General features: G+C 42.8%; 1 protein-coding gene across 1 annotated transcript in view; it reads right to left on the bottom strand.

The window, feature by feature from the left end:
- Nucleotides 1-6881: 6881 nt before the first annotated feature.
- tg (thyroglobulin) overlaps nucleotides 6882-21984 on the bottom strand; it is a 127600-nt gene continuing 112497 nt past the window's right edge. Inside the window, exons 44-50 of the mRNA XM_065027139.1 lie at nucleotides 21699-21866; nucleotides 20455-20622; nucleotides 19942-20129; nucleotides 10206-10313; nucleotides 9285-9425; nucleotides 8833-9029; nucleotides 6882-7191 (exon numbers count right to left, since the gene is read on the bottom strand). Coding sequence (XP_064883211.1) covers nucleotides 7049-7191; nucleotides 8833-9029; nucleotides 9285-9425; nucleotides 10206-10313; nucleotides 19942-20129; nucleotides 20455-20622; nucleotides 21699-21866 — 1113 coding nt within the window. The 3' untranslated portion in view covers nucleotides 6882-7048. The remainder of the gene's footprint in view (nucleotides 7192-8832; nucleotides 9030-9284; nucleotides 9426-10205; nucleotides 10314-19941; nucleotides 20130-20454; nucleotides 20623-21698; nucleotides 21867-21984) is intronic.

The raw sequence follows: 21984 nt of genomic DNA, 5'->3' as shown, positions 1-21984 counted from the left end.
TTTTAAAAAGCTTGGGCTGACCAACAAAAATAAATAGTTGATAAAACATAACATCATCTTCCTTAAAGCTTCTCTGTATGTTGATTTATTAATAAAAACAATTTTAAACAAATTCAAACCAATCAACAATGAATCAACCAACCAGCAAATAAGGTGCCTGCCAGCCAGCCTGCCTGCCTGCCTGCCAGCCTGCCTGCCTGCCTGCCTGTCTCTGTTAATCATAAATTCATTTCATTGCCCAATAAAATGTCCAAAACCCCAATTTAACTCACACATAAACTTGAAGAATAAACTTGCACATAAAATATGTGTTTTTAATAATCCCAGTCAAAGGTCAACTATAAACTTCACTCAAACAGTCACTTCTACAAGCAGATGGTCAAATACTTAGTGAACCATCGTTGTTGTGTTTTCAATGAGATGTTGAATTGAACACTGCAAAGGGATGAAAGCCCAGGATTTAACTAAACCACACTGGCTTTCATTTCTTTAACATGTACAGTACAGCACTAGGTAAACAAACCTCTACTTTGGACAAGGACTACTGTGTTTGTTTGTGAATATACATTTTGATGTGGCTATCAGCTAGGGGGCGGCAGGGTAGCCTAGTGGTTAGAGCGTTGGACTAGTAACCTGAAGGTTGCAAGTTCAAATCCCCGAGCTGACAAGGTAAAAATCTGTCGTTCTGCCCCTGAACAAGGCAGTTAATGTTATAGAGGAATACTGTATTAATCCTAAAAGGTACAAGGGGAATACTGTATTAATCCTAAAATGTTAGAGAGGAATACTAGCATTAATCTGTCCAGATCACGTAACTCATTTTTATTTCTCTGTTCATCTATTTGGCATCCATGAGGTGGAATGTGTACACAGAACAGTGTAGTGTGTGTGAGCGCCAGGAACAAAGCTTAGCTACGGTCATGTAAGGTTAGAGCCAGCTCAGTCAGTCTCTACAGTAATAAACCCTATAAGGTTAGAGCCAGCTCAGTCAGTCTCTACAGTAGTAAACCCTATAAGGTTAGGGCCAGCTCAGTCAGTCTCTACAGTAATAAACCCTGTAAGGTTAGAGCCAGCTCAATCAGTCTCTACAGAACAGTAATAAACCCTATAAGGTTAGAGCCAGCTCAGTCAGTCTCTACAGTAGTAAACCCTGTAAGGTTAGGGCCAGCTCAGTCAGTCTCTACAGTAGTAAACCCTATAAGGTTAGAGCCAGCTCAGTCGGTCTCTACAGTAGTAAACCCTATAAGGTTAGAGCCAGCTCAGTCAGTCTCTACAGAACAGTAGTAAACCCTATAATGTTAGGGCCAGCCTAGTCGTCTCTACAGTAGTAAACCCTATAAGGTTAGAGCCAGCTCAGTCAGTCTCTACAGTAATAAACCCTATAAGGTTAGGGCCAGCTCAGTCAGTCTCTACAGTAATAAACCCTGTAAGGTTAGAGCCAGCTCAGTCAGTCTCTACAGAACAGTAATAAACCCTATAAGGTTAGAGCCAGCTCAGTCAGTCTCTACAGTAATAAACCATATACGGTTAGAGCCAGCTCAATCAGTCTCTACAGTAATAAATCCTATAAGGTTAGAGCCAGCTCAGTCAGTCTCTACAGAACAGTAGTAAACCCTATAAGGTTAGGGCCAGCTCAGTCAGTCTCTACAGAACAGTAATAAACCCTATAAGGTTAGAGCCAGCTCAGTCAGTCTCTACAGTAGTAAACCCTATAAGGTTAGAGCCAGCTCAGTCAGTCTCTACAGAACAGTAGTAAACCCTATACGGTTAGGGCCAGCTCAGTCAGTCTCTACAGTAGTAAACCCTGTAAGGTTAGGGCCAGCTCAGTCAGTCTCTACAGAACAGTAATAAACCCTGTAAGGTTAGGGCCAGCTCAGTCAGACTCTACAGTAGTAAACCCTATAAGGTTAGAGCCAGCTCAGTCAGTCTCTACAGTAGTAAACCCTGTAAGTTTAGGGCCAGCTCAGTCAGTCTCTACAGAACAGTAATAACCCCTGTAAGGTTAGTGCCAGCTCAGTCAGTCTCTACAGAACAGTAGTAAACCCTGTAAGGTTAGGGCCAGCTCAGTCAGTCTCTACAGAACAGTAATAAACCCTATAAGGTTAGAGCCTGCTCAGTCAGTCTCTACAGTAATAAACCCTGTAAGGTTAGGGCCAGCTCAGTCAGTCTCTACAGAACAGTAATAAACCCTGTAAGGTTAGAGCCAGCTCAGTCAGTCTCTACAGTAATAAACCCTGTAAGGTTAGAGCCTGCTCAGTCAGTCTCTACAGTAATAAACCCTGTAAGGTTAGGGCCAGCTCAGTCAGTCTCTACAGAACAGTAGTAAACCCTGTAAGGTTAGGGCCAGCTCAGTCAGTCTCTACAGAACAGTAATAAACCCTGTAAGGTTAGAGCCAGCTCAGTCAGTCTCTACAGTAGTAAACCCTATAAGGTTAGGGCCAGCTCAGTCAGTCTCTACAGTAATAAACCCTGTAAGGTTAGGGCCAGCTCAGTCAGTCTCTACAGAACAGTAATAAACCCTATAAGGTTAGAGCCAGCTCAGTCAGTCTCTACAGTAGTAAACCCTGTAAGGTTAGGGCCAGCTCAGTCAGTCTCTACAGAACAGTAATAAACCCTGTAAGGTTAGAGCCAGCTCAGTCAGTCTCTACAGTAGTAAACCCTATAAGGTTAGGGCCAGCTCAGTCAGTCTCTACAGTAATAAACCCTGTAAGGTTAGGGCCAGCTCAGTCAGTCTCTACAGTAGTAAACCCTATAAGGTTAGAGCCAGCTCAATCAGTCTCTACAGAACAGTAATAAACCCTATAAGGTTAGAGCCAGCTCAGTCAGTCTCTACAGTAGTAAACCCTGTAAGGTTAGGGCCAGCTCAGTCAGTCTCTACAGAACAGTAATAAACCCTGTAAGGTTAGAGCCAGCTCAGTCAGTCTCTACAGTAGTAAACCCTATAAGGTTAGAGCCAGCTCAGTCAGTCTCTACAGAACAGTAGTAAACCCTATAATGTTAGGGCCAGCCTAGTCGTCTCTACAGTAGTAAACCCTATAAGGTTAGAGCCAGCTCAGTCAGTCTCTACAGTAATAAACCATATACGGTTAGAGCCAGCTCAGTCAGTCTCTACAGTAATAAATCCTATAAGGTTAGAGCCAGCTCAGTCAGTCTCTACAGAACAGTAGTAAACCCTATAAGGTTAGGGCCAGCTCAGTCAGTCTCTACAGAACAGTAATAAACCCTATAAGGTTAGAGCCAGCTCAGTCAGTCTCTACAGTAGTAAACCCTATAAGGTTAGAGCCAGCTCAGTCAGTCTCTACAGAACAGTAGTAAACCCTATACGGTTAGGGCCAGCTCAGTCAGTCTCTACAGTAGTAAACCCTATAAGGTTAGAGCCAGCTCAGTCAGTCTCTACAGTAGTAAACCCTGTAAGGTTAGGGCCAGCTCAGTCAGTCTCTACAGAACAGTAATAAACCCTGTAAGGTTAGGGCCAGCTCAGTCAGACTCTACAGTAGTAAACCCTATAAGGTTAGAGCCAGCTCAGTCAGTCTCTACAGTAGTAAACCCTATAAGGTTAGGGCCAGCTCAGTCAGTCTCTACAGTAATAAACCCTGTAAGGTTAGGGCCAGCTCAGTCAGTCTCTACAGTAGTAAACCCTATAAGGTTAGAGCCAGCTCAGTCAGTCTCTACAGTAGTAAACCCTATAAGGTTAGAGCCAGCTCAGTCAGTCTCTACAGTAGTAAACCCTGTAAGTTTAGGGCCAGCTCAGTCAGTCTCTACAGAACAGTAATAACCCCTGTAAGGTTAGTGCCAGCTCAGTCAGTCTCTACAGAACAGTAGTAAACCCTGTAAGGTTAGGGCCAGCTCAGTCAGTCTCTACAGAACAGTAATAAACCCTATAAGGTTAGAGCCTGCTCAGTCAGTCTCTACAGTAATAAACCCTGTAAGGTTAGGGCCAGCTCAGTCAGTCTCTACAGAACAGTAATAAACCCTGTAAGGTTAGAGCCAGCTCAGTCAGTCTCTACAGTAATAAACCCTGTAAGGTTAGAGCCTGCTCAGTCAGTCTCTACAGTAATAAACCCTGTAAGGTTAGGGCCAGCTCAGTCAGTCTCTACAGAACAGTAGTAAACCCTGTAAGGGCCAGCTCAGTCAGTCTCTACAGAACAGTAATAAACCCTATAAGGTTAGAGCCAGCTCAGTCAGTCTCTACAGTAGTAAACCCTGTAAGGTTAGGGCCAGCTCAGTCAGTCTCTACAGAACAGTAATAAACCCTGTAAGGTTAGAGCCAGCTCAGTCAGTCTCTACAGTAGTAAACCCTATAAGGTTAGGGCCAGCTCAGTCAGTCTCTACAGTAATAAACCCTGTAAGGTTAGGGCCAGCTCAGTCAGTCTCTACAGTAGTAAACCCTATAAGGTTAGAGCCAGCTCAATCAGTCTCTACAGAACAGTAATAAACCCTATAAGGTTAGAGCCAGCTCAGTCAGTCTCTACAGTAGTAAACCCTGTAAGGTTAGGGCCAGCTCAGTCAGTCTCTACAGAACAGTAATAAACCCTGTAAGGTTAGAGCCAGCTCAGTCAGTCTCTACAGTAGTAAACCCTATAAGGTTAGAGCCAGCTCAGTCAGTCTCTACAGAACAGTAGTAAACCCTATAATGTTAGGGCCAGCCTAGTCGTCTCTACAGTAGTAAACCCTATAAGGTTAGAGCCAGCTCAGTCAGTCTCTACAGTAATAAACCATATACGGTTAGAGCCAGCTCAGTCAGTCTCTACAGTAATAAATCCTATAAGGTTAGAGCCAGCTCAGTCAGTCTCTACAGAACAGTAGTAAACCCTATAAGGTTAGGGCCAGCTCAGTCAGTCTCTACAGAACAGTAATAAACCCTATAAGGTTAGAGCCAGCTCAGTCAGTCTCTACAGTAGTAAACCCTATAAGGTTAGAGCCAGCTCAGTCAGTCTCTACAGAACAGTAGTAAACCCTATACGGTTAGGGCCAGCTCAGTCAGTCTCTACAGTAGTAAACCCTATAAGGTTAGAGCCAGCTCAGTCAGTCTCTACAGTAGTAAACCCTGTAAGGTTAGGGCCAGCTCAGTCAGTCTCTACAGAACAGTAATAAACCCTGTAAGGTTAGGGCCAGCTCAGTCAGACTCTACAGTAGTAAACCCTATAAGGTTAGAGCCAGCTCAGTCAATCTCTACAGTAGTAAACCCTATAAGGTTAGGGCCAGCTCAGTCAGTCTCTACAGTAATAAACCCTGTAAGGTTAGGGCCAGCTCAGTCAGTCTCTACAGTAGTAAACCCTATAAGGTTAGAGCCAGCTCAGTCAGTCTCTACAGTAGTAAACCCTATAAGGTTAGAGCCAGCTCAGTCAGTCTCTACAAAACAGTAATACACCCTGTAAGGTTAGGGCCAGCTCAGTCAGTCTCTACAGTAGTAAACCCTGGGGTCACTAGGACTAGAGGGACCTCATGGGTACCCTTATCTTTTAGACTGTATCTCTTGTTGTCTCCTTTTGAGCAACTGGCCAAAGTGGTGAATTATCCGGTGGGTGAATACATTGAAGAATGTGACATACAGAATGTGACATACAGAATGTGACATACAGAATGTGACATACAGTGGGGAGAACAAGTATTTGAAACACTGCCCTCACCTTCCTCATGATCATTGATGCCCCACAAGGTGAGATCTTGCATGGAGCCCCAGACCGAGGGTGATTGAACATCATCTTGAACTTCTTACATTTTCTAATAATTGCGCCAACAATTGTTGCCTTCTCACCAAGCTGCTTGCCTATTGTCCTGTAGTCCATCCCAGCGTTGTGCAGGTCTACAATTTTACCCCTGATGTCCTTACACCGCTCTCTGGTCTTGGCCATTATGGAGAGGTTGGAGTCTGTTTGATTGAGTGTGTGGACAGGTGTCTTTTATACAGATAACGAGTTCAAACAGGTGCAGTTAATACAGGTAATGAGTGGAGAACAGGAGGGCTGTGACAGCCGGAATTCTTACTGGTTGGTAGGTGATCAAATACTTATATCATGCAATAAAATGCAAATGAATTACTTACAAATCATACAATTTGATTTTCTGGATTTTTGTTTTAGATTCCGTCTCTCACAGTTGAAGTGTACCTATGATAAAAAATTACAGACCTCTACATGCTTTGTAAGTAGGAAAACCTGCAAAATCGGCAGTGTATCAAATACTTGTTCTCCCCAATGTATATGACTGAAAGAGGACGTTATGACAAACATTATTGAAGTGTTGGTTTATGTGTTAATATGTAATAGTATAAATATATTTTGGAACATTCCTAGAGGGGCATCCTGGAAAAAGTACTTAGTTGCTCTTGGCCTTTGTTTGGTTTGAATAGTCATTGGTATGAAAAGAAAGGCAAGCATTCTGTTAGATTAGTGAGATCATTCGTTGTTATTACTACCCCCCCCCCCCCCCCCGGGGGGCTATGAACACCTGGAATTGTCCAACAATCCACTTTCTTAAAACGCACAAAGGCAGCATCTCAAATGGCACCCTAAATAGTGCACTACTTTGGACCAGGGCCCATATGACTCTGGTCAAAAGTAGTGCACTAAAATAGTAGGGTACACTATTGGGACGGAGCCAAGTGAAACAAGACTTCACACGGATGGAAGTTTCTGGAAACTTTCACCAAACGTACACTTGAATAAGACAGTTGTTTTACACCTCTATTATCAGTAACTGACTCTGGAGATTCTCCGATTCGACTCCATTAAAGTCATGTCTCCTTGGTTACCAATCCCAGCACACAGACCCAAATGAGCTAGTTGACTTTAATGTTCAAGCTATCACGAGAGATGACCTGATTACTACTCTAGACGTGAAGAAAGTATAAACAACACCTCAGACTTCAGGAGTATTATGTCATGCAATTGTTTTATTTCATTTGTATGGAAACTAAACAGGCAGTTAAATGACACGACTTAATTTACCGACTACTTTGGCAGTTGAAACAACATGTCATTTCTCACTATGTGTGAGTGATAAACCCTAAATGCAGATTAGACGATACGTAGTGTGGATGTTCTTTCTAATTATAAGCATCCTTCTCTGACTTGGGTTTGCTCTGGGTGACAGTTGTCAAGAAATCAACAAAAAACTTGGTTTCTGGTGTTGGAGTTCCAGCCCCCAAACCAGCAGATTCCCCTTCCAACACAGCAGATGAAAGTTTGCCTGAAAAACAGAGAGACATCTTTCTTGTGACACCAAGTCATCCCGTGAAGTAAGAGTAGCTTCTCTAAAGTGGTGATATATGGATGTTTTTCCTAAAGATGAAAGGCTCTGCAGATGGAGACTGAACGTTTGGCACCATCTAAGTACATACAGTAGCAAACCTCGAATTACTGGCTACATACAGTGCAAAGTATTCAGACCCCTTGACTTTTTCCACATTTTGTTACGTTACAGCCTTATTCTAAAATGGATCACATTGGTTTTTTTTCTCATCAATCTACACCCAATAACCCATAAAGACAAAGCAAAAACAGGTTTTTATAAATATTACATTAGTACTCAGTACTTTGTTGAAGCACCTTTGGCAGCGATTAACAGCCTCGAGTCTTCTTGTGTATGACGCTACAAGCTTGGCACACCTGTATTTGAGGAGTTTCTCCCATTCTTTTCTGCAGATCCTCTCAAGCTCTGTCAGGTTGGATGGGGAGCGTCGCTGCACAGCTATTTTCAGGTCTCTCCATAGATGTTCGATCGGGTTCAAGTCCGGGCTCAGCATTATGGTGCCAGCACCATGCTTCACTATAGGGATGGTGTCAGGTTTCCTCCAGACGTGACGCTTGGCATTCAGGCCAAAGAGTTCAATCTTGGTTTCATCAGACCAGAGAATTGTGTTTCTCATGGTCTGAGAGTCTTTAGGTGCCTTTTGACAAACTCCCAGCTGGCTGTCATGTGCCTTTTACTGAGGAGTGGCTTCCATCTGGCCACTCTCCCATAAAGGCCTGATTGATGGAGTGCTGCAGAGATGGTTGTCCTTCTGGAAGGTTCTCCCATCTCCACAGAGGAACTCTGGAACTCTGTTAGAGTGACCATCAGGTTCTTGGTCACTTCCCTGACCAAGGCCCTTCTGCCCCGATTGGTCAGTTTGGCCGGGTGGCCAGCTCTGGAAGAGTCTTGGTGGTTCCAAACTTCTTCCATTTAAGAATGTTGGAGTCCACTGAGTTCTTGGGGACATTCAATGCTGCAGAAATGTTTTGGTACCCTTCTGCAGATCTGTGCCTCGACACAATCCTGTCTCGGAGCTCTACGGAGAATTCCTTCGACCTCATGGCTTGGTTTTTGCTCTGTTCGACCTAACATAGACAGGTGTGTGCCTTTCCAAATCATGTCCAATCAATTGAATTTACCACAGGTGGACTCCAATCTAGTTGTAGAAACATCTCAAGGATGATCAATGGAAACAGGATGCACCTGAGCTCAATTTTGAGTCTCATAGCAAAGGGTCTGAATACTTAGGTAAATACGTTTTTTAATTTTATACATTTGCAAAACTTTTTACTGTTTCACTTTGTCATTATTGGGTATTATGTATAGATTTATGAGGGGGGGGGGATTATTTAATACATTTTAGAATAAGGCTGTAAAGTAACCAAATGAAGAAAAAGGAAGGTGTCTGAATACTGTATGTTTCTATGTATGTCCTTCTGACACTGAAAGAACAGGAAGTGAATAATTAACACTTGTTATCTGTGTTTTTTATTTAGCCTTTGTGTTACTCTGTTTTTTTTTGGCAAATATGTCTGTGGTTTGTTTGGCAAACTGATGATTTACATCATCTTATTTTGAGTTTGGACTTGTACCCACCAGTGGAGGCGGTCAGAGAGGGGACATAGTCGGCCCAGAAGGAGCACTGGGCCCTGCGGAGGCCCCTGTGGTTGCTGAGGCCTGGCTCCACCTCCATATAGCTGTCCCCCTCAGGATGAGACTGGAAGGCATGCCAGAGGGGCAGCGCCGCCTCGCTGAAGGCCACGCGGGACACACTGTGAGCCTGGTTGGGATTTCTGTTCACAAGGAGAAGACGTACAGTAAGAGACGTGATGTTCGCACGACTGTAAGTCACTTTGGAAGAAAGTGTCTGCTAAATGATAGATATTATATATTCTGATGCCACATGCATAAGGCACTATTCTCCAGTCATGCAGATTGGTTTAGATACAATACAAAATAAACCAATTGATTTAGATTGAAAAGGCGATACTATAAAGTATGGTTGGCGTTTATTTAAAGAAATGTATGTTTCATTTTTTTTTTTTTACCCGGACTTGATGAAGTTGGCCATGTAGGTCATCATCTGTAGGGAGAGGCGTCTCTCTGTGTTGGTGAACAGGTCGTAGGTCAGGGGGCTGTGGGGGAGGCCAAAGGCATAGTGGACATCCAGGGGTACTGACAGGTCAGCACTGAAATGAAAACAAAGCACACACAAATAAACACTACATCATCATGTCACCTCCCTAGCAACACAGCAAAACAAATAAATAATACATCATCATGCCACCTCCCTAGCAACACAGCAAAACAAAATAAATAATACATAATCATGTCACCTCCCTAGCAACACAGCAAAACAAATAAATAATACATAATCATGCACTTCCCTAGCAACACAGCAAAACAAAATAAATAATACATCATCATGCCACTTCCCTAGCAACACAGCAAAACAAAATAAATAATACATAATCATGTCACCTCCCTAGCAACACAGCAAAACAAATAAATAATACATAATCATGCACTTCCCTAGCAACACAGCAAAACAAAATAAATAATACATCATCATGCACTTCCCTAGCAACACAGCAAAACAAAATAAATAATACATCATCATGCCACTTCCCTAGCAACACAGCAAAACAAAATAAATAATACATCATCATGCCACTTCCCTAGCAACACAGCAAAACAAAATAAATAATACATCATCATGCCACTTCCCTAGCAACACAGCAAAACAAATAAATAATACATCATCATGCCACTTCCCTAGCAACACAGCAAAACAAAACAATTAAATAATAGATTATCATGCCACTTCCATAGCAACAGAGCAAAACAAATGTAATAGTATTTCTGGACACAACGAGGTAGTCTGAGTTAACGCAAGTACTACTTGACTAGTAGTCAATGGTCTGGAGGCCTGACCTGGCTGCCTAGTCCTCCTCACACCCAGTGTTTACCTGGTCTGGGCGGTGTCCTCAGGCAGGTGGTACATGAACACATTGGATCTGGTGTTAGCTGCCCAGAAGTTGGCCATCTTTATGGTGGGACACACAATGAAGAGATCTCTGCACAGAGAGACAGACACAGAGAGACATTGTTGAGAAATGTAACACATTTCACATCATCGTTTCCCTTTTCTTTGTGGACAAAGACAGAGAAAGGAGAAAGCAAGGTGTACCTATTCTGTACATGACAGGACAGCAGTTCACTGACAATCACTCACACAGTGTTGTCTAACAAACCAAACATTTACATGTGTGACTGAGGGCCGTGAGTGTGTATGTTTGTGTCTAGAGAAGAGATGGTCTGTCTGGCTGCCACAGTGCCAGGCTAGTTAACTAAGACTAGGTTCCAAATGGCACCCTATTTCCTATATAGTGCACTACTTTTGACCAGTGCCTATAGGGTTAAGTGCACTATGCAGGGAATATGGTGCCATTTGGGACACAGACAGTGTGTTACAGCAGGGCAGGTATTTACTGAGTGAGGACCACTCCTGTTGCAGCCAAAATACACTGATGGATCTGGATAAACAAGCAGTGGCCCTTTCTGCCTTTAAATTACAGGCGTTTTAAACTCTGGAGAATGTCTAGTATACTCCTAGCATAGTGATCGTTTCAGGTCAGGACTCTTTTACTGAAATACATGTTGACTGGGTCTTATTGGGAATGTGAGATATGCTGTTGTTTGTCTTCAAGGCATTGGTCGGTTGCTATCCTCAGCTAACCTCAGGTCCATGGGTGTGTTGTGTGGGTCAGCCTCAGCCCTGTTCCCTGCTATATTTGACACTAGTTATTATGTGGGCGAAGTCCAGTGTAGTAGACACTGAAGAGCAGAGGCAGCAGCCACCGTACATATCACTACCGAAGCCTGGATCAAGGACATTAGAAGAATATCTCTGAAGAGCAGAGGCAGCAGCCACCGTACATATCACTACCGAAGCCTGGATCAAGGACATTAGAAGAATATCTCTGTCAATACTGCAGATATACAGTATACAGAACTCTCTGTCAATACTGGAGAAATACAGTATACAGAACATCTGTCAATACTGCAGATATACAGTATACAGAACATCTCTGTCAATACTGGAGAAATACAGTATACAGAACATCTCTGTCAATACTGCAGATATACAGTATACAGAACATCTCTGTCAATACTGCAGATATACAGTATACAGAACATCTCTGTCAATACTGCAGATATACAGTATACAGAACATCTCTGTCAATACTGCAGATATACAGTATACAGAACATCTCTGTCAATACTGCAGATATACAGTATACAGAACATCTCTGTCAATACTGGAGAAATACAGTATACAGAACATCTGTCAATACTGCAGATATACAGTATACAGAACATCTCTGTCAATACAGTATACAGAACATGTCTGTCAATACTGCAGATATACAGTATACAGAACATGTCTGTCAATACTGCAGATATACAGTATACAGAACATGTCTGTCAATACTGCAGATATACAGTATACAGAACATGTCTGTCAATACTGCAGATATACAGTATACAGAACATGTCTGTCAATACTGCAGATATACAGTATACAGAACATGTCTGTCAATACTGCAGATATACAGTATACAGAACATGTCTGTCAATACTGCAGATATACAGTATACAGAACATCTCTGTCAATACTGCAGAACTACAGAGACATACAGTATGTACAGAATCCATTGCATATAAGATGACAGAAATAATGATTGATCTTGAGTGAATCTGGGACCGTATTCATGAGCTGATCTACACTGAACAGAAATATAAAGGCAACATGTAAAGTGTTGGTCCCATGTTTCATGAGCTGAAATTCAAAATCCAAGCAAATTATCCAAATGCACAAAAAGCGTATTTTTCTCAAATTTTGCGCACAAATTGCTTACATCCCTGTTAGTGAGCATTTCTTCATTGCCAATATAATCCATCCACTTGACAAGTGTGGAATATCAAGAAGCTGATTAAACAGTATGATCATTGCACAGGTGCACCTTGTGCCATGGACAATAAAAGGCCACTTTAAAATGTGCAGTTGTGTCACACAACACAATGTCGCAGATGTCTCAAGTTGTCAGGGTGAGTACAATTGGCATGCAGACTACAAGAATGTCCAGCAGAGCTACTGCCAGAGAACTGAATGTTCCTTTCTCTACCATAAGCCGCCTCCAACGTAGTTTTAGAGAATTTATTTCAATTGACTGATTTCATTATATGAACTGTAACTCAGTAAAATCTTTGAAATTGTTGCATGTTGCACATATATTTTTGTTCAGTATAGAATCAGATTCCATCTATCCATTCATTTTATAACCCAAAAGGCAAAACTGGTCCGAGAACAGGATTCCTTCTCTAAGGCACTTTATGAATATGGGCCCTGATGACATATACTGTTTTCTTATGGCATATTTCTGGTGAAAAGCTCGGTCTGCGCAACATGTCAGGGCCACGTTAAATGGCCGAACCACGGCACTAGTAGTTCTATTTCTGAATTGTTACATTCTTTTCTTTTCTAAACACGCTGCTTCTAACACCCTCAGTAAAACAGTTCACACAGTCCTTCTAAATCCTCAGGTTATTTCAGTCTTCAGTCGGCTGGCTGTTTCCTTCCTCAAGACCACAAGTGAAATGCACTCTGTTCCAGATCTTCATAGTTGTGTCCCAAATGGCACCCTATTCCCTTTATAGTGCACTACTTTTGAACAGGAGTCACAGGGCTCCCACAGGGCTCTGGTCTAAAGTTGTCCACTATATAGGGAATAGGGTGTCATTTGGAATGTACGCTCTGTTCCAGTTTGTCAATCACATTAAAGCAACATATAACAGTGTAAAGAGATCAATAGTCTAGCTATGGGTCTCCACTCACGTTGCACTGCATAGAACTCACTGCGTAGAATTCACTGCTGACCTTCAGAAAGTATTCACTGCTTAGAACTCACTGCATATAACTCACTGCATATAACTCACTGCATATAACTCACGGCATAGAACTCACGGCATAGAACTCACGGCATAGAACTCACGGCATAGAACTCACGGCATAGAACTCACTGCATAGAACTCACTGCATAGAACTCACTGCATAGAACTCACTGCATAGAACTCACGGCATAGAACTCACGGCATAGAACTCACGGCATAGGACTCACGGCATAGGACTCACGGCATAGGACTCACGGCATAGGACTCACGGCATAGGACTCACGGCATAGGACTCACGGCATAGGACTCACGGCATAGGACTCACGGCATAGGACTCACGGCATAGAACTCACGGCATAGAACTCACGGCATAGAACTCACGGCATAGAACTCACGGCATAGAACTCACGGCATAGAACTCACGGCATAGAACTCACGGCATAGAACTCAATGTATGGCCTTCAGAAAGTATTCACTGCATAGAACTCACGGCATAGGACTCACGGCATAGGACTCACGGCATAGGACTCACGGCATAGGACTCACGGCATAGGACTCACGGCATAGGACTCACGGCATAGGACTCACGGCATAGGACTCACGGCATAGGACTCACGGCATAGGACTCACGGCATAGGACTCACGGCATAGGACTCACGGCATAGAACTCACGGCATAGAACTCACGGCATAGAACTCACGGCATAGAACTCAATGTATGGCCTTCAGAAAGTATTCACTGCATAGAACTCACGGCATAGGACTCACGGCATAGGACTCACGGCATAGAACTCACTGCATAGAACTCACTGCATAGAACTCACTGTATGGCCTTCAGAAAGTATTCAAACCCCTTGACGTATTCCACATGTTGTTGTGTTAGAGCCTGAATTAAAAATGGATTAAATAAAACATGCTCTCACCCATCTGCACACAATATCCCATAATGACAACGTGAAAACATGTTTTTAGAATTTGTTACTAACTTGTTACTAAAATATATATATCTCATTTACATATGTATTCATACCCCTTTCCTATGACATTCCAAATTGAGCTCAAGGTGCATCCAATATCCTTTGATCATCTTTGAGATGTCACTACAACTTGATTGGAGTCCACCTGGGGCCAATTGAATTGTTTGGACATGATTTAGAAAGAAACCCACCTGTCTATACAAGGTCCCACAGTTGACAGTGGACGTCAGGGCAAAAACTATACCATGAAGTCCAAGGAACTGTCCGTAGAGCTCAGAGATATAATTGTGATAAAGCATATCTGGGGAAGGGTATAAAACACTTTCAAGAGTGTTGAAAGTTTCCAAGAGCATCGGGTCTTCATCATCGGGAAGTTGAAAAAATATGGAACAAGCCAGACTCTGTCTAGAGGTGCCAGTCCGACCTAACTGAGCAACCAGGCAAGAAGGACCTTGGTCAGGGAGGAGACCAAGAACCCAATAACCACTCTGACAAAACTGCAGTTCCTTGGCTGAGATGGGAGAACCTACCAGAAGGACAACAGTCTCCACAGCACTTCACCAATTTGGGATTTATGGAAGAGCGGTCAGACGGACACCACTCCTGAGAAAATGGCACATGACAGCACGCCTGGAGTTTGCAAAAAGGCACATGAAACTGAGCATAAGGCAAAATATTCTGTGGTCTGATGAGACAAAAACGTAACTCTTTGGCCTGAATGCAAAGCAATATGTTTGGAGAAATCCAGGCACAGCTCATCACCCGTCTAACACCATCCCTGCAGTGAAGCATGGTGGTGGCAGCCTCATGCTATGGGGATGCTTTTCAGCGGCAGGGACTGGGAGACTGGTAAGGATACAGGAAAATATAGGAAAAAAATACAGGAAGAGAACCTGTTTCAGAGAGCAAACGACCTTAGACTGGGGGTGAAGATTTGCATTCTAATAGGACAATGACCCCAAGCATAGAGCCAAAGCAACGCTGGAATGGCTTCAGAACAAGAATGGGAAAGTATTTGAGTGGCCCAGCCAAAGCCCAAACTTGAATCCCATTGAAAGTCTGTGGAAAGACTTGAAGATTGCTGTTCACCGCCGCTCAACCATCTAATTTAACAGATTTTGAGAAAATCAGCAAGGAAGAATGAGAGAAAATCTCAAAATCCAGACGTGCAAAGCTGACAGACGTACACAAGACGACTCAAAGCTTTAATCTCCGCCGAAGGTGTATCAGGTGTGAATACGAGATAATGAATGTGATAATAAAAGGTGTATCAGGTGTGAATACGAGATAATGAATGTGATAATAAAAGCTGTATCAGGTGTGAATACGAGATAATGAATGTGATAATAAAAGGTGTATCAGGTGTGAATACGAGATAATGAATGTGATAATAAAAGGTGTATTAGGTGTGAATACGAGATAATGAATGTGATAATAAAAGGTGTATCAGGTGTGAATACGAGATAATGAATGTGATAATAAAAGGTGTATCAGGTGTGAATACGAGATAATGAATGTGATAATAAAAGGTGTATCAGGTGTGAATACGAGATAATGAAGGTGATAATAAAAGTGAATGTGAGATATTTCTGTGTTTCATTTTCAAAACATTTGTCATTATGGGGTATTGTGTGTAGACAGGTGAGGAAAAATATACATTTCATCCATTTTGAATTCAGGCTATAACACAACAACATGTGGAATAAGTCCAGGGGTTTGAATAGTTTCTGAAGGCTCTGCATGTCCATACCACTGTATAGAACTCACTGTATAGAACTCACTGTATAGAACTCACTGTATAGAACTCACTGTATGTAACTCACTGTATGTAACTCACTGTATAGAACTCACTGTATAGAACTCACTGTATAGAACTCACTGTATAGAACTCACTGTATAGAACTCACTGTATGTAACTCACTGTATAGAACTCACTGTATAGAACTCACTGTATAGAACTCACTGTATGTAACTCACTGTATGTAACTCACTGTATAACTCACTGTATGTAACTCACTGTATATAACTCACTGTATAGAACTCACTGTATAGAACTCACTGTATAGAACTCACTGTATAGAACTCACTGTATAGAACTCATTGTATGTAACTCACTGTATAGAACTCACTGTATAGAACTCACTGTATGGAACTCACTGTATAGAACTCACTGTATAGAACTCACTGTATAGAACTCATTGTATGTAACTCATTGTATGGAACTCACTGTATAGAACTCACTGTATAGAACTCATTGTATGTAACTCACTGTATAGAACTCACTGTATGTAACTCACTGTATAGAACTCACTGTATAGAACTCACTGTATAGAACTCACTGTATAGAACTCATTGAACAGAACTCACTGAACAGAACTCACTGAACAGAACTCACTGAACAGAACTCATTGAACAGAACTCATTGAACAGAACTCACTGAACAGAACTCACTGAACAGAACTCATCGCTCTTGAACGTGAAGAGAATTCCTGTAAAACGTCAAATAAACAAAGTGAACTGAACTAATAACTGAACACACAGAACTGAACAGAGAATGGTATCTTGTGACATGATTATTATGGGTCGTGCTTCTCCATACAGGAACTGTATAGTCAAACGGCTACCCAGACTATTGCCATTGATCCCCCCTCTCCCACTCATTAAACCGCTGCTACTCTCTGTTGTCATCTATGCATAGTCACTTTAATTACTCTACCTACATGTACATATTACCTCAACTAATTAGTACCCCCCTGTATATAGACTCACTATTGTTATTTTACTGCTGGTCTTTAATTACTTGTTACTTTTATTTCTTATTCTTATCTGTATTTTTTTTAACTGCATTGTTGGTTCGGGGCTCGTAAGTAAGCATTTCCTGTACGGTTTACACCTGTTGTATTCAGCATTTCCCTGTACGGTTTACACCTGTTGTATTCAGCATTTCCCTGTACGGTTTACACCTGTTGTATTCAGCATTTCCCTGTACGGTTTACACCTGTTGTATTCAGCATTTCCCTGTACGGTTTACACCTGTTGTATTCAGCATTTCCCACGGTTTACACCTGTTGTATTCAGCATTTCCTGTACGGTTTACACCTGTTGTATTCAGCATTTCCTGTACGGTTTACACCTGTTGTATTCAGCATTTCCCTGTACGGTTTACACCTGTTGTATTCAGCATTTCCCTGTACGGTTTACACCTGTTGTATTCAGCATTTCACTGTACGGTTTACACCTGTTGTATTCAGCATTTCCCTGTACGGTTTACACCTGTTGTATTATTTCCCTGTACGGTTTACACCTGTTGTATTCAGCATTTCCCGGTTTACACCTGTTGTATTCAGCACCTGTTTACACCTGTATTCAGCATTTCCTGTACGGTTTACACCTGTTGTATTCAGCATTTCCTGTACGGTTTACACCTGTTGTATTCAGCATTTCCCTGTACGGTTTACACCTGTTGTATTCAGCATTTCCCTGTACGGTTTACACCTGTTGTATTCAGCATTTCCTGTACGGTTTACACCTGTTGTATTCAGCATTTCCCTGTACGGTTTACACCTGTTGTATTCAGCACGGTTTACACCTGTTGTATTCAGCATTTACGGTTTACACCTGTTGTATTCAGCATTTCCTGTACGGTTTACACCTGTTGTATTCAGCATTTCCCTGTACGGTTTACACCTGTTGTATTCAGCATTTCCCTGTACGGTTTACACCTGTTGTATTCAGCATTTCCCTGTACGGTTTACACCTGTTGTATTCAGCATTTCCTGTACGGTTTACACCTGTTGTATTCAGCATTTTGTATTACACCTGTTGTATTCAGCATTTCCCTGTACGGTTTACACCTGTTGTATTCAGCATTTCCCTGTACGGTTTACACCTGTTGTATTCAGCATTTCCCTGTACGGTTTACACCTGTTGTATTCAGCATTTCCCTTTGTTGTATTCAGCATTTCCCTGTACGGTTTACACCTGTTGTATTCAGCATTTCCCTGTACGGTTTACACCTGTTGTATTCAGCACTGTACGGTTTACACCTGTTGTATTCAGCATTTCCCTGTACGGTTTACACCTGTTGTATTCAGCATTTCCCTGTACGGTTTACACCTGTTGTATTCAGCATTTCCCTGTACGGTTTACACCTGTTGTATTCAGCATTTCCCTGTACGGTTTACACCTGTTGTATTCAGCATTTCCTGTACGGTTTACACCTGTTGTATTCAGCATTTTTCCCTGTATTACGGTTTACACCTGTTGTATTCAGCATTTCCCTGTACGGTTTACACCTGTTGTATTCAGCATTTCCCGGTTTACACCTGTTGTTTACACCTGTTGTATTCAGCATTTCCTGTACGGTTTACACCTGTTGTATTCAGCATTTCCCTGTACGGTTTACACCTGTTGTATTCAGCATTTCCCTGTACGGTTTACACCTGTTGTATTCAGCATTTCCCTGTACGGTTTACACCTGTTGTATTCAGCATTTCACTGTACGGTTTACACCTGTTGTATTCAGCATTTCACTGTACGGTTTACACCTGTTGTATTCAGCATTTCCCTGTACGGTTTACACCTGTTGTATTCAGCATTTCCCTGTACGGTTTACACCTGTTGTATTCAGCATTTCCTGTACGGTTTACACCTGTTGTATTCAGCACGGTTTACACCTGTTGTATTCAGCATTTTTACGGTTTACACCTGTTGTATTCAGCATTTCCCTGTACGGTTTACACCTGTTGTATTCAGTATTTCAGCATTTACACCTGTTGTATTCAGCATTTCCCTGTACGGTTTACACCTGTTGTATTCAGCATTTCCCTGTACGGTTTACACCTGTTGTATTCAGCATTTCCCTGTACGGTTTACACCTGTTGTATTCAGCATTTCCCTGTACGGTTTACACCTGTTGTATTCAGCATTTCACTGTACGGTTTACACCTGTTGTATTCAGCATTTCCCTGTACGGTTTACACCTGTTGTATTCAGCATTTCCCTGTACGGTTTACACCTGTTGTATTCAGCATTTCACTGTAAGGTTTACACCTGTTGTATTCAGCATTTCCTGTACGGTTTACACCTGTTGTATTCAGCATTTCACTGTACGGTTTACACCTGTTGTATTCAGCATTTCCCTGTACGGTTTACACCTGTTGTATTCAGCATTTCCCTGTACGGTTTACACCTGTTGTATTCAGCATTTCCCTGTACGGTTTACACCTGTTGTATTCAGCATTTCCTGTACGGTTTACACCTGTTGTATTCAGCATTTCCCTGTACGGTTTACACCTGTTGTATTCAGCATTTCCCTGTACGGTTTACACCTGTTGTATTCAGCATTTCCCTGTACGGTTTACACCTGTTGTATTCAGCATTTCCCTGTACGGTTTACACCTGTTGTATTCAGCATTTCCCTGTACGGTTTACACCTGTTGTATTCAGCATTTCCCTGTACGGTTTACACCTGTTGTATTCAGCATTTCCCACGGTTTACACCTGTTGTATTCAGCATTTCCCTGTACGGTTTACACCTGTTGTATTCAGCATTTCCCTGTACGGTTTACACCTGTTGTATTCAGCATTTCCCTGTACGGTTTACACCTGTTGTATTCAGCATTTCCCTGTACGGTTTACACCTGTTGTATTGGGCGCATGTGACTAATACAATTTGATTTGGATATTTATACACTGAATTCAATGAATAAGAGTAAGGTATTCCGGAACTACATGAATACCGTATACAGTAGTGTGCCTAGCACATTTCTCACCTGGTTGCACTGTTAAGAGCCTGAGAGAAGAGGTTGTAGCCAGCTGGAGAGGGAGAGTGCTGCATGGAGTAGAACCAGGTGGCTGCAGCCTTGACAAAGGCATTGGCATCGTCTCCACCCAGAGAGTTGGACAGGGCTTCGTAGAATGCTGTTTTACTGTCAGCTCGCCCCTGGAGCTCCTCAAAGTTCTGTCGTCAGACATTAGGGGGGGAAAGTAGACGTTGGTGATATGAAACGCGGCTGAATAGAGTAATACGACTCAATACTAATACGATGTGAATGAGGACAAACCGCTAACATACGAGTCACCTGCTGAGTTGAACTAGGAGTCTATGCATTAGTATATGTCCTACATTGTATGAAAAAACAAAGAGCCATATTCCCCAATTCCATCCTGCATGGGGAAAGCTTAATAAGCAGGTACACCTAAATAGATGGACAATACTAGAGGTGAATGTTCTCACCATAGAAACACAAAGAACGTCTTTGAATTATAGGATCTCCGGTTCTCACCTTGATCCTCTTGGCCCTGCTGATGAGTCCATCCTCAGCGGAGGAGCCCAGCAGGAGGTCAGCTCTGTGGAAGCCTGCATTCATCAGGGCCATGGAGGGTTTCCCCTGGACAGAGACCCCATCCACCACTGGACTCCAAGCCTGCAGGGGCCCACTGACTGACAGCAACTGAAACAGATAACATAAAATAAGAGTCCCAAATAGCACTCTACTGCCTTCATAGTGCACTACTTCTGACCAGAGCCCTATGGGCCTTGGACAAAAGAAGTGCACTAAACAGAGAATTGGGTGCCATTTGGGATACATACAGCCTATGATACATCTGGGACTATAATGCTTCCTTCCTTAGTCTGTGACTATAAGACCAACAGTACCTTAGTCTGGGTCTATAATGCCAACATTACCTCAGTCTGGGTCTACAAGGTCAACAGTACCTCAGTCTGGGTCTATAAGGTCAAAAGTACCTCAGTCTGGGTCTACAAGGTCAACAGTACCTCAGTCTGGGTCTATAATGCCAACAGTACCTCAGTCTGGGTCTATAATGCCAACAGTACCTTAGTCTGGGTCTATAAGGTCAACAGTACCTCAGTCTGGGTCTACAAGGTCAACAGTACCTCAGTCTGGGTCTATAAGGCTAACAGTACCTTAGTCTGGGTCTATAAGGCCAACAGTACCTCAGTCTGGGTCTACAAGGTCAACAGTACCTCAGTCTGGGTCTACAAGGTCAACAGTACCTCAGTCTGGGTCTACAAGGTCAACAGTACCTCAGTCTGGGTCTACAAGGTCAACAGTACCTCAGTCTGGGTCTATAAAGTCAACAGTATCTCAGTCTGGGTCTATAAAGTCAACAGTACCTCAGTCTGGGTCTACAAGGTCAACAGTACCTCAGTCTGGGTCTACAAGGTCAACAGTACCTCAGTCTGGGTCTATAAAGTCAACAGTATCTCAGTCTGGGTCTATAAAGTCACCAGTACCTCAGTCTGGGTCTACAAGGTCAACAGTACCTCAGTCTGGGTCTATAAAGTCAACAGTACCTCAGTCTGGGTCTACAAGGTCAACAGTATCTCAGTCTGGGTCTATAAGGCCAACGGTACCTCAGTCTGGGTCTACAAGGTCAACAGTACCTCAGTCTGGGTCTATAAGGCCAACAGTACCTTAGTCTGGGTCTATAAGGCCAACAGTACCTCAGACTGGGTCTACAAGATCAACAGTTCCTCAGTCTGGGTCTATAAGGCCAACAGTACCTTGGTCTGGGCAGCGTTGAGGTCCTGTGCTGGAGCTGCTCTCAGGCAGGAGCCCAGCTGTTCTGGGTCAGAGGAGGGGGGACAGCCCAGCTCCCGGGCCAGAGCCTCAGCCTGCCCCTGGGCTTTGGATACACTCAGCACTGAGGCAGGGGAGAACACAGAGCCACCCTGGGGAGAGAGAGAGAGGAGGGACAGAGTCAGAGAACCACTCAGCACTGAGGCAGGGGAGAACACAGAGCCACCCTGGGGAGAGAGAGTGGAGGGACAGAGTCAGAGAACCACTCAG

The sequence above is a fragment of the Oncorhynchus nerka genome, linkage group LG14 (genome assembly GCF_034236695.1).
Source record: "Oncorhynchus nerka isolate Pitt River linkage group LG14, Oner_Uvic_2.0, whole genome shotgun sequence".
NCBI classification, from domain to species: Eukaryota; Metazoa; Chordata; class Actinopteri; order Salmoniformes; family Salmonidae; genus Oncorhynchus; species Oncorhynchus nerka.
Note: the sequence above shows the minus strand (reverse complement) of the source record. Positions and strands in the feature narration are given on the sequence as shown.